The sequence below is a fragment of the Dermacentor silvarum genome, chromosome 3, assembly GCF_013339745.2.
Source record: "Dermacentor silvarum isolate Dsil-2018 chromosome 3, BIME_Dsil_1.4, whole genome shotgun sequence".
Lineage (NCBI taxonomy): Eukaryota > Metazoa > Arthropoda > Arachnida > Ixodida > Ixodidae > Dermacentor > Dermacentor silvarum.
This window is the reverse complement of record NC_051156.1, coordinates 155,808,047-155,820,542: the sequence shown is the minus strand read 5'-3', so window position 1 is coordinate 155,820,542 and position 12,496 is coordinate 155,808,047. Positions and strand designations below refer to the sequence as shown.

At 50.7% G+C, this 12,496-nt stretch overlaps 1 protein-coding gene across 1 annotated transcript in view; it reads right to left on the bottom strand.

The window, feature by feature from the left end:
• Nucleotides 1–12,496, bottom strand: part of LOC119444926 (uncharacterized) — a 281,467-nt gene that overhangs the window by 253,631 nt on the left and 15,340 nt on the right. Inside the window, exon 2 of the mRNA XM_049664800.1 lies at nt 9,768–9,938. Within this exon, the coding sequence (XP_049520757.1) occupies nt 9,768–9,938 (171 nt within the window). The remainder of the gene's footprint in view (nt 1–9,767; nt 9,939–12,496) is intronic.

The window sequence follows — 12,496 nt, the reverse complement described above, 5'->3', positions numbered from 1 at the left end:
GGGAACCACGTAATTGTGTGAAAGCCTACCGCACCCCTCGAACTGAGGATAGTGGCAGCCTCCCTGGAGACCACCCCCGAGGCGAAGGCCCGGACGGCAGCCCTGGAGTCAGTGAATATCTCAGGACGCGAAGGATCCTTCATCGCTAGAGCTATTGCTACCTGCTCTGCTACGGAGGCAGACACCTTCCCAACGGAAGCTGAGTTGAGTACGCGACCGCGATGATCAACAACCACGGCCGCAAACCTATCGGAGCGGCCATACTGCGCCGCATCAACGAAAGCCACCTTTCCCGGGGATTTAGCGACGAAGTCAAGCAGAGACCTGGCCCGTGCCTTTCGCCGGCCAACATTGTACTGCGGATGCACGTTACGCGGGAAAGGTTCCACCTCGTAGGTAGCCTTCACTGTCTGTGTTAAAAACACCTTCTGTTCGGTGCTGCCCATATGACGGCAGCCCAGCGACTGTAGGAGACGCTGCCCAGCCTTGGTGGAGGAGAGCCGCGCGACCTGAGCTAGTTTCTGTGCCTCAGTAACCTCCGATAGGGTGTTGTGCATGCCCAGGCTCATGAGCCTGTCCGTGCCGGTGCTCATGGGGAGTCCCAGCACCCTTTTGATACTTTTTCGCATTAAAGTGTCTAGTTTATCCTCCTCGCTTTTAGACCAATTCAGTGCCGATGCGACGTAATTAATATGGCTCATGAGGAACGCGTGGTAGAGCCGAAGGAGATTGCTCTCCCTTCAGCCCTCCCCTGCGGTTTGAGACCCTTAAAATCAGCCTGAGCATGTTCTCCGTCTTGGAGGTGATGCGGGCCAAAACCTGTGAATTCCTGCCGTTGGACTCAAGAAGCAAGCCGAGCACTCTAATGCAGTTGACTCTGGGAATCGACAGCCCATCCCTTGTGGTTAGCGTAATCTGTACCTGATCAAGCGGCGTGGAGGGCCTCCTCCCGGGCCGAACCGGTCTGTAGAGAAGCAACTCCGATTTGGAGGGGGAGAGTCGAAGCCCCGTACCCTCCAGAAAACTTTCGGTGATAGAGAGTGCCGACTGAAGCGCCTCCTCCACCTCAGCATCCGAACCTCCCATGCACCAGACAGTAACGTCGTCCGCATATAGGGCGTGGTTGGTATTCGCTACAGTGGAAAGACGCTCTGAGAGGCCTTTCATAGCTATGTTGAACAAGAGAGGCGAAATGACCGCTCCCTGCGGCGTGCCCCTCGCACCCAGGGTAAAGGCCCGCGATTTTAATTGACCAATCTTTATGGTTGCTGTGCGGTCCCGGAGGAAGGCACGAACATAGGCGTGGAACTTTGGTCCCAGCCCCATGCTCTCGACCGCCTCCAGGACGAACTTATGTGAAATCTTATCGAACGCCTTGGCGAGGTCAAGGGCCAATACTCCCCGAATATCTCGGGTTTGTCGGTCGATAATTTGCCTCTTAATCAAGAGCATCACATCCTGGGTGGAGAGACCCGGCCGGAAGCCTACCATGTTATGTGGAAAGAGCTCTTTATCCTCGATATGCCTAATCACCCTATTATATACCGCATGCTCCATCACCTTCCCCACGCAAGAGGTAAGGGAGATGGGACGTAGGTTCTCCTTGGCGAGTGCCTTGCCCGGTTTGGGAATGAGTACCACCGAGGCGGTCCTCCAGGCTTCCGGAACGCGGCCTTCTGCCCATAGGAGATTGACCTCCTCGGTTAACTTAGCAATGGACTTATCATCAAGATTACGCAGCAGCCTATTCGTGATTCCATCAGGGCCAGGGGCTGAGCGACTGTTAAGTTCATGAAGCACCTCTTCGATCTCAAGTTTCGTAAAGGGCGAGTCGACTGCCTCCAGCGGCCCTCCCCGGTAGTCCGGGTAATCCCAGTCCCCTACGGGGCCAACCGGAAGGTATCGCTCCGCCAATTCCGTAAGTATAGTCGTGTCATCGACCCCACTGCTCCTCTGTGCTTGGATCAATCGGTCGATTGCCAACCTCTGGTTACCTTTGGAATTAGTCTCATCGAGAAGCACCTTTCAAGAGGTTCCATTTACCCCCGGTGCGCATCTGCCCGTCCACTTTTGAGCAAACTTCATTCCACTGCTGCCTAGACAGTTCCTGACAATAGTCCTCGATTTCTTTATTGAGGAGCGATATGCGCTTCCGCAGCCTCCTATTGAGCTTCTGCGTGCGCCATTTCTCAACCAGTGATTTTTTAGCCTCCAACAGATGCGCAAGACGTGAGTCCATTGCATCCACCTGTAAGTCAGTCTGGACCGTCTTGGTTGCGAGGAGAGCATCCTCTGCTAATCGCGAGAAGAGGTCCTCCAACGTGCCATATTCGGTCTGATCAGCCTTGCGGAGCTTTCTAAACTCGTCCCAGTCCGTCACCCTGAACTCCCTAGGCGGAGGCACCCGGGTTTCCTGGGTGACCGAGAGGATAAAGTGATCACTTCCCAGGCTTTCCTGCAGGTTAGCCCACTGTAGCCCGCCGCGTGTTTGGTAAATGCTAGATCCGGAGTGTTGTCTCTCGTAACAGAGGTGCCCACCCTAGTTGGGAACTGAGGGTCCGTGACCAGCTCTAAGGAACAATCCGTCATAGCTTGAACCAGGTTTCTCCCCTTCAACAGTGGCCTTTGGATATCCCCAGGCCGGGTGGTGTGCATTAAAGTCCCCGACAGCTACGAGTGGCGACTTGCCCGCTAGGGCAGCCGCCTTTGCGATCACCGAGGAAAACGCCTGCTTGTGATTCCGAGGGGTACTGTAGACATTCAGTATGAAGATGCTACACTTAAGCCAATTATTCGGAATGATTTCGACCAGCTGGGCCTCCAAAGTAGAGTTGCCTAGCTGAAGCTTGTGTTCTACAAACGCATATTTCCTCGCAACCAATATAGCCAGACCGCGTTGCCCCTCCCCCCTAACTGATACAGATCGATAGCCGGGCAAGGCAACCGCCGCGTCAATGGTTTCCTGTAAGGCAATCACATGCGGCCTCACCGCCAATGGAGACATATACTGCTGGAGGGAGGCCTTACGCTTCCTAAACCCCGCGCAGTTCCACTGCCAAATGGCAAACTCATTTCCGCTGGGAGCCATGATTACTACCACTGTTTTGCCGACTTCTCGGCACGTCCTTATGTACGGGGGCCAGAACCATCGGCATACCAGGGCCCGCCTGGGGAACCAGTGAGACGGGCGTCACCGGGACGACCAATGAATTCTCGCCGAGACCAAGCCTGCTTTCGATCACTGCGACTTTACGTGCTACGAGGTCAAAACATTCCGCTTGCCGCATCACCGACTTCTGCAATTCCTTGATTGCTTCAAGGATGGCCGAGTCGGACGCCGCCGCAACCTCTCCTTCCGGACCTATCCTCCGCTTAGCCGGCCGCCGCTCCACTGACGAAGGCCGCGCCGGGGGCTGTGCTGAATTCCTGAGAGCTTCGAACTCGACCCTCATCTGCTGAAGCTGAGCTTTCAAGGTAGCGTTCTCCTGAATTAGAAAAGCGACCCTAGGGTCTTCGTTTTGCTCTGGCAGTGCCACGTGCGTTACCTGTGCTGGCTGCTGCGCCGGCCTTGGCTTGACTCGATCCGCCCAGGTGGTGGGAGCCTCTTGGATGCGCACCCTGGAGCGGGAGCGCCCCCTGGAGCGAGAGCGTCCTTGGGAGCGAGAGCGCCGTCTGGAGCGAGAGCGCCTCCTGGAGCGGCTACGGCGTCTCCCAGGAGCTGGCGAGAGAGAGTGCGTTCTCGCAGGTGGTGCTACGCTGGAATCCCATGATGTCAGACCCTCCTGGGCATGCTGGCATTTCTTGGCGCGCTTCCTACGCCGTCTTCTTTGTCTCACCACGAAGGGGACTTGGTAACGGTGTTTGCAGGCCTTGTCTGCCGTTAGATGTGCCCCCCCCGCACAAGGCACATTTCGCCTGGCATTGGTGATCCTCCGCAGGGTCGCTCACACCACACCCGCGGCACACTTTCTTCGTCGGGGTGGGGCAAACATCGGCCCGATGGCCGAGAGCCCCACACCCATAACAAACATCAGTCTGTCTCATGTACAACGTACACCTAAGCATGCTCGTACCGCACATAACATAGTTAGGTACCTTTAGTCCACTGAAGAGAACAACGACCGTAGTCGTTTCCTTGATGCGACGCACCTCCATGGCTTTAGGATTACGCTGGTTGACGATCATGGCCGCCAACTGCTGCTCACCAATGTCCACGTCGACACCTCGGACGACGCCTTTGCAGGTATCGTCGGAGGCCGCGGTGTAGGCAGAAACTTGATACTCAGTCGAGCCGAGCCTGATGAGACGCAGCGCCGCGTAGGCGCCCGCATTCTTGGGCTCTGGGGTAGAGACCACAAGAATATTCTGAGTTAAGTTCGGGCAGATGATATCCTCCTTTGATTCCTCCGGGGTAGTTTCGCCGCCGTCGCCAGGGCTTGGGCCAGACGAATCTGGCTAACCTTCTTGAGATCCAGGCCTCCCTTGGGTCGGACAATGACTCGAATATGGCTCCGCGGCAAGCGGGGGAGCCTCGATGCGGTCGCAAGGCGCCGGACGACGCCCTGCGCGTTGGCCGTGCGGCGGCCAGCTGTGCCGTCACTTTGAGTAGAAACGCTCTCTTGCTGCCGGGAAGAACGCTTATTCTTGATTAAAGCGGTCCGCCACCCAGGCGCGTCAGCTTCTTCGCGGGAAAGAGTTTCCCCTTCAACCATCTCCACCTCCGGCATGATGCCGTTCCGACGGCGCGGGCGGGCGCCCTGCCGTACTCCTCGCCGCCGCTAATCCCAAATCTAGGGTTAGCGGGGGAATCGGTAAGAGAAAACTTCAAAGTCTCCAAAAATGGCGAAAAATGGGCCTACCGGGTCAAAAACAGGCTCGGTGAAATCCTCTCGATGAGATCTGTAGAATGGTGAAAAATCTTGAGGATTGAAGCAAATCTTCCGATCGCAATCATTCGAAGAAGACGGAGCCGGTGGAGACGCGTCTGTACGCGTCGGCTGCCCTGCGTTCTCTCCGGTAGACGCGCTGGCGCCGGCGCGCTCGCTGTGCAGTCGCCGTCTGACACTGCCTTTGAACCAGTGGGTGCCCGGCGGTGGTGGGAATCGAACCCATAGCCTCCCGCAGCCGAGGCGGGCGCTCTACCGCTAGGCCACGGCACATTAGCAGCAAGCGATTTGTTGCACTTAATTGTTTTATTGCGATAGCAATTATATGGACACTCCAAAGCGGATTTCTGCCGTCCGCGTCGTCGTCGCCGTGAGGTTCCGTATGACGTCAACGGCGATGAAATCGTCGTCGCGCTCCGGACGCTGAATGTGCGAATGAAAGGGCGCGAGGGACGCGCGCTTTCACGGGGAGCGAACGCACGTCGGAGAGCAAACGCGCGTTCTGCGCCGTGCTCCCTGAAGGGCTGCAGATGTAAGAGTCTCTTTCCTCCTTTACAATCACTATATATAAAGAGCAAACGCGACTTCTTCCGTCGCGCGAAAGGCCGTGGGGGGACGGGAGGGAGGGAGAGAAAGCGACGTTTAGCTGCGGCACCAAATGCGTATTTATATAAAAACCTTGCGAGGCGAGAAGGTGGGTACGATTTCCGACGTTGCTCGACGAGTGTCCCATTCTGATCTCGTCGAAAACCTCCGAGACGCCCCCAGAGGCACCAGCAACAGTCACCAACGCCGCGCGCGTTCGGTGCGAACGCGGGCAAAACGCCGACGGCGTCGGCAACAGTTCTACGTGTTGCTGGTGCTGCTGCATCTCCAAGTTTATACGGCTGATAAAACTGCTATCCTTACTCCGTATAGCTCTCCACCACGGAGTAAGATAAGACAGGAGCGCCGACTCCGCTCGTCTGGAAGGGACACATTCTGCAACGCCAGCTCCTGCTTCACAGCGTGTTCGCCAGACGGCGCTACGAATGAAGAAAAACTCTGCAGTGGAGAGGAGCAAAGGCGCGGGGCTCTCTCGCGGCGCCTACTGCTTGTCGTCTGCTCCGCGCACGCCCTGACGCCTGTAGCGCGCATAGCTCTTGCGGTTCACGGAGTGACGTTAGCAGGAGAAACAAGTCATGTATCATTTCATTTATTCTATACAGGCCAAATGCAGGGCATTTGTCAGGTGGCCTACATGAACTTTACAAGGCACAGTAACAGATAATAAACAAATAACGGAAACTAAGACGGAAAGTCAAGCTATAGCAAATGGTAAGGCGATATAACGGCAGTTTGGATGGTCTCAAGCAATGACAGACGACAACGAAAAGACGTTTTTATGGAAAAGCTGACGTTTATCACTTTTTTTAATCTGAGCACGCATCAAGTGCTAAGAGGCTTCGCTTGCTTCTTTGTTTCTCGCGGTGCTTTTTGTGTCGCCCGGTTCTCTTGCGAGCAGAATCACCACATTCTCATTAAACATAATAATTGGGAATTCCTGCCTGTGTTCCCTGCTCATTATTTCACAAGGGAAGCTCTGATTATGTTCTTCATCTTCTTTCTGGGGTTTTACGTGTCAAAACCAGTTCTGATTATGAGGCACGCCGTAGTGGCGGGCTCCGGAATAATTTCGACCACCTGGGGTTCTTTAACGTGCACTACAATGCAAGCACACGGGCGTTTTTGCATTTCGCCTCCATCGAAATGCGGCCGCCGGGGCCGGGATTCGATCCCGCGACCTCGGGCTCAGCAGCGCAACGCCTTAGCTGACTAAGCCACCCCGGCGGGAGCTCTGATTATGTGTCTGCATAACTGGGGGAATCATCTCGAAGGCAACGCTGAGAATTTACAGGGTAGCAAGCCGGTATTTACACTGGCTAACCTCCTTGTATTTCTTTCCCTTTCTTTCTCTCTGTCTACATTACGGCATGTCTCTGGACAAGAAAAGGCACCTGCACTGTGTGTAGTTGTAGAGAAATTTAAATTGATCTCCTCCCGTCCTTCCGCATTGGCGTCTTCTGGTTCCTCCTGGCATTCAGCATCATTGAGCTACGCCAGGCTTCCCTAAATAAATTGAAGGAACCGCTCCGCTTCGAAGTGGAGGCACTTTCTTTACATCTAGTAGGACATGGCCTGTGTCTTTGCTGAAGTAACTATCAAAAATAAGCTGCTTCTCGAAGTGTCGCGCACATATTTTGTCCATTGCTTTAAGCGCTAGCTTATTTCAGGAATTTTTTGACGCCACTGGTGCAGTAGAAGATCAGATGGCGAAGCGAAGAGCGAAAACTTTTCGCGTCCTTTGCCATAACCAGATTTACAGCCGGTAACAAAACACTGTCCTGTTGCTCAGTCTCTTCACGCACAAGTGTCAAGATACCTTGTTCCGTCAGGGATGAATAAACATACTGCAGACATGATAAACAAAGCGAGGAAGAAGAAAATTTCGCACCTTCGCTTCCGCGCAGACGTAGAGGAGTGAAAAACAAGTACTTCTGTGTTGTCTCTTCTTGTACAGCATCATTTATCGTCTGTTTCCTCTAAAGACATCTAAAAATGTTTCGTATGCGTGCATAAAAACGCTACCGCGTGTTTATTTGCGCGTTTATTATTTGTGCGCATATATTTTTTGTGTTTGATTGCTGTCAAATTGAGACGGCCGAGGGTCCACGTTTGTAGCAGACGACACGCTCTGCGGGTGCCGCGCTGCCCGTTCTGCGCTGCCGTCGGCGCCGTCGGCGCCGGTCTCCGCCACTCAGCGCATGCGCACATGGAAGCAAGCTGTTGAGTGTTTTTCACGCGCCTCGACAGATGGCGCTACGCGATGTATAATTTGCGTTGCACGGTTTGTCCCGAGCAAATGCCTTGCGCGGCGGCGGAGTCGGCGCTCCTGTTTATCTTACTCCATGCTCTCCACTAATTTGCTATGACAATTGATAGTAGTAGTAGTAGTAGTGATTTTATTGAAGAAGAAAGTGACGCTTATTTCTGCTGCCCAATAGGGAGCACGGCGCAGCGTCACGACAAGGGGAAAAAGGAGATAAAGATGTTGAAAGGAAGGGAACAATTGATGCTTCGACATTCGGGTGAAACTGCGCCAAATTTTTTCCCTCTCTCTCCAGTTACTTGCGTTTTTCCGCGCGTTCCTTCCCATGCTAGCTCTCGCTTACGTTCAAGTGCGCCCCAGTAAGGCCAAATCGAAACGCGCCATGCGTTCACGTCTGCACACACGTGTTGGGCATGGTTAAGTCGCTAGATTTTGTCCCTATATTTTCTGCTCTTTTAAAGAAAGCGAGAAATTATCTAGGGACCTTAAAGAAAGCGAAAACATATCTAGGGACTTTACGCATGGCAATAGCGGTTTTGGCGGCGAGGGCCCCGTCAATGAATGCCTCTACCCTGTACAGAACGGCGAGCGAGAAGGTCATCGAGGCACCCAACCTCTTCTCGGCTACGCCCGTCTGCGGAAACGCCGTCAACTCGCAGCAGAGATGTTTGAAATACATACCTCATACAGTGCACCGTATAGCAGCGAAACAAAAAACATAGCAGAAACCATCTGTTGTTATCATTATCATCAGCCTATTATTTATGTCAACTGCCGGACGAAAGTTTCTCCCTGCGATCTCCAATTGCTCCTGTCTTGCTTTAGCTGATTCCAACTTGCGCCTGCAAATTTGCTAACTTTATCACCCCACCTAGTGTTTTGCTGTCTTCGACTGCATGCGCTTCCCTTTTCGTGGTACCAATTATGTAACTCTAATGGTCCACCAGTTATTCATCCTGCGCAATACATGGCCTGCCCAGGTCATTTTTTTTCTCTTAATGCCTGTTAGAATATCGGCTATCCCAGTTTGTTCTCTGACGGACACCGCTCTCTTCCTTTCTCTTAACGTTAGGCCTAACATTTTCCGTTCCGTCACTCTTCGTGCAGTCAATGAGTTGTTCTCGAGCTTCTTTATTAACCTCAAAGTTCCTGCCACATATGTTAGTACCGGTAGAATACAAAGATTACACACTTTTCGTTTAAACGACAGTGGTAAGCTCTCAGTCAGGATTTTGCTATGCCTGCCGTGTGGAGTCCAACCCAATATTATTCTTCTGTAAATTTCCTTTTCATGATCAGGGTCCGCTGCGAGTAATTGAGCGAGATAAACTTGCTCCTTTACAGGATCTAAAGGCTGACTAGCGATCCTGAATTATTGTTCCCTTGCTAGGCTATTGAAGATTATCTTTATCATCTGCATATTTATCTACATCCCCACTATTATACTTTCTTGATTAAGGTCCTGAATCATTTGTCGCAATTCGGCGCTATTGTTGCAGAACAGGACAATGTCACCTGCAAACCGAAGGTTGCTGGGATAATCGACGTTGATCGTCAGTCCTAAGCCTTCCGAGTCTAAGAGCTTCAATACTTCTAAGCATGCAGGGAAAAGCATTGGTGAGATTGTGTCTCCTTGTCTGACCCCTTTCTCAATAGGTAACTTTCTACTTTTCTTGTGGAGAACCTATGGAGCTGTGTAATGTTTGTGGATATTTCCGAAGATATTCACGTATACCTCATCTACTCCTTGATTACGCAATGCCTCAAGGACTGGTGGTATCTCTACTGAATCTAATGTACCATCTGAACCATCTGTAGTACAGGTCGTTATATAAGGCGATTAGATAAACGTGTGTACCACATCCCGTTAGCGTTCACTATTGCCGACAAACCAAGCAGCCATTGAATGAAGGATTGACTCTTAGCAAATAAGAAGCTAACGCCTTTTGTGGCACGTGGTACACTGGACAGGACACCAAGCACCATTAAATTAATGAAAAATTCGCACGTACGTCGTTTGTCGATGGAAAAACGGATGACGGCGAGTAGAAGAGCAGCGCTGTCAGCAGTCCGGCTGTCAGTGCTCCCGCCACCACTCCGATAAGGCACAAGGACAACAGCGATGCCATAAAGCGTCGGCCATCAACGCGGTCTTCGTTTTGCGAGCTCGCATCAGATTCTCCCTGCGCAGAATCAACGATGGCACCTGTGAACAAGCTCCACTTTTAAAGGAACACTAATGATAAACAATGAGCTTAATTGAATTGATAAATTACTGTATTTCAAAGTTGTACTTGTGTTACTTGGCGATAACGTATTTGTTACTGGAGTAAAAACGAAACGTGAAGCATTCACTTTCCGAGATTCATACCAAAACACCGCGACGATAATTCAAAGCGGCGTCATAAACTTGAGTATATTATATGCGGTTACCTATCAGAGGCTTTACACACTTTCCGGTGCCTATAGTTATGTTTGTCTGTCTGTCTGTCTGCATCTATATAAAGTTCAAGTTCCTGCCAGCTTGGTTCAATGGGTAGTCCATGGTGTAATGGGTACATTGGGCTGCTGTGCCGAGGTACCCCGATTCAAATCCAACAGTCGGACCAACTTGGGTGACCGGATAAGTGCGACTGGGTAGGTACCAATCTTCAATGAACCTACTTGACGCTAACTTAGGTCCAAAAGTATGTGTAATTGGGTATGTGCCGCACTTCAGTGACAAATAAAACATTACATTTCTCTGGTGCTGCCCGCGATCGAAGCTGTGTTACATATATATATATATATATATATATATATATATATATATATATACTCCATCTTACAAGCTGGATGCAGCACTGTGAAAGCTACACGAATTCTAAGCAAATAGTAAGGCACAACTCAAGATGAGCTCATCTGGGCCGCATCGGCAGCTCAGCGTCTGCTTGCCATCCTCTTACATGCGCCATGGTTGGTGGATTGACGACAAAAAAAAAATGTTTGCCGCCGTAACCATAAGGTGCGTTTACGTGCATGCGACAGCAGGGCTTCGCTTTACCTGTAAGCTTTCCCTGCAGTTCTCTATCTTTCAGCCTCCTTAGCAACTAGTACGAGCGAAAGTCATTACAAATGTTCACCTGCGCCACATCACCTGCTGGGCGTCTACTTGGCGTTTGCTCGCTACCGTCATCACGTACCGTGCTATAGCGGGGTAGTAAATTAATGATGCGGTGAACAATTAGGCTTTTTATAGCATTCCGCATCATCAACGCTTCACCAATGCTATGGCGCCGTCTGCTAACTGGAAATCAACCCAGTTTTACGGATCGGTGTCGTGCCTGTAGGGATAGCAGCGTGAAAATTAACAGCCGACCTCAATAATTACAAAACATACCTAATGATTTGACCTCAGCTTGAGATGGGACTTCGCGACGACGGAATTTGCCGCTTGTTTCTTGATGGCAGGGCGGAGAGCCAGTAAGACGCGTGAATTCGGATCGAAGCGGGTAAGGTTGGCGCTGCATGAGCGTTGCCATGTTGCCACGGTTAGGGTGGCTATTGCGGTTACCGGCGATAAGTGTCGCTATAATTCTCGATTTACAAGGTGCATCCCCAATATCCTAACATGTAATGTATCGCTGTACCATATCATGTTGCGAGCAAAAATAAAGCTCTCTAGTGTAGCCGATAATCAGCCAGTTACGCCCGGAACTATATACTGCTGCGCAAGGATATTGCCTGTGTACGCCTCGTACCTTTGGCAGTGCTGCAACCATAGGCGGAAAGCTTTCATTTTCCGGGGGCGCTCAGGCCCGACTAGCTTTCCAAACCCCAACCATGTATGTATGTATGTATGTATGTATGTATGTATGTATGTATGTATGTATGTATGTATGTATGTATGTATGTATGTATGTATGTATGTATGTATGTATGTATGTATGTATGTATGTATGTATGTATGTATGTATGTATGTATGTATGTAAGTATGTATGTATGTATGTATGTATTTCATACTCTCTGCCGATCCAAGCATAGTGCAGGATGTAGAAGTGTTAGGTAAGGTTAAGTGCAGTGACCATAGGTTAGTGAGGTCTAGGATTTCTCTCAATTTGAAGAGAGAGAAAGTGAAATTAGTCAAGAGGAAACAGGCCAACCTAGAGGCAGTCAGGGTAAAAGCAGACCAATTCAGGCTGGTGCTCGCAAACAAATATGCAGCTTTAGAACAGGAAGATGAAGATAACATAGAGCTAATGAATGAAACCGTAACTAGGCTGATCTCAGAAGCAGCAATTGAAGTGGGAGGTAAGGCACCAAAGCAACCTGTAGGGAAGCTCTCCCAAGAAACAAAGGACCTAATAAAGAAACGGCAAAATATGAAAGTGTCCAACTCAAGAGATCTGATAGAATTCGCTGAACTGTCAAAACTGATCAACAAGAAGAAAGTAAGGGATATTCGAAATTATAACGTGGGAAAAATTGAGGAAGCCGTAAAATATGGACGCAGCATGAAATCAGTAAGAAGAAAACTAGGCATAGGACAAGGCAAGATGTATGCACTGAAAGATAAGCATGGTAATATCATCAGCAATTTCGATGACATAGTAAAAGCAGCAGAAGAATTCTATACTGACCTGTACTATAGCCAAAACAGCCAAGCTTCTTCCATTCGAAATAGTGATGAACCGGATACAGAAGCTCCTTCTATAACTAGCGATGAAGTTAGAAGGGCCTTGAAAGATATGACCAGGGGAA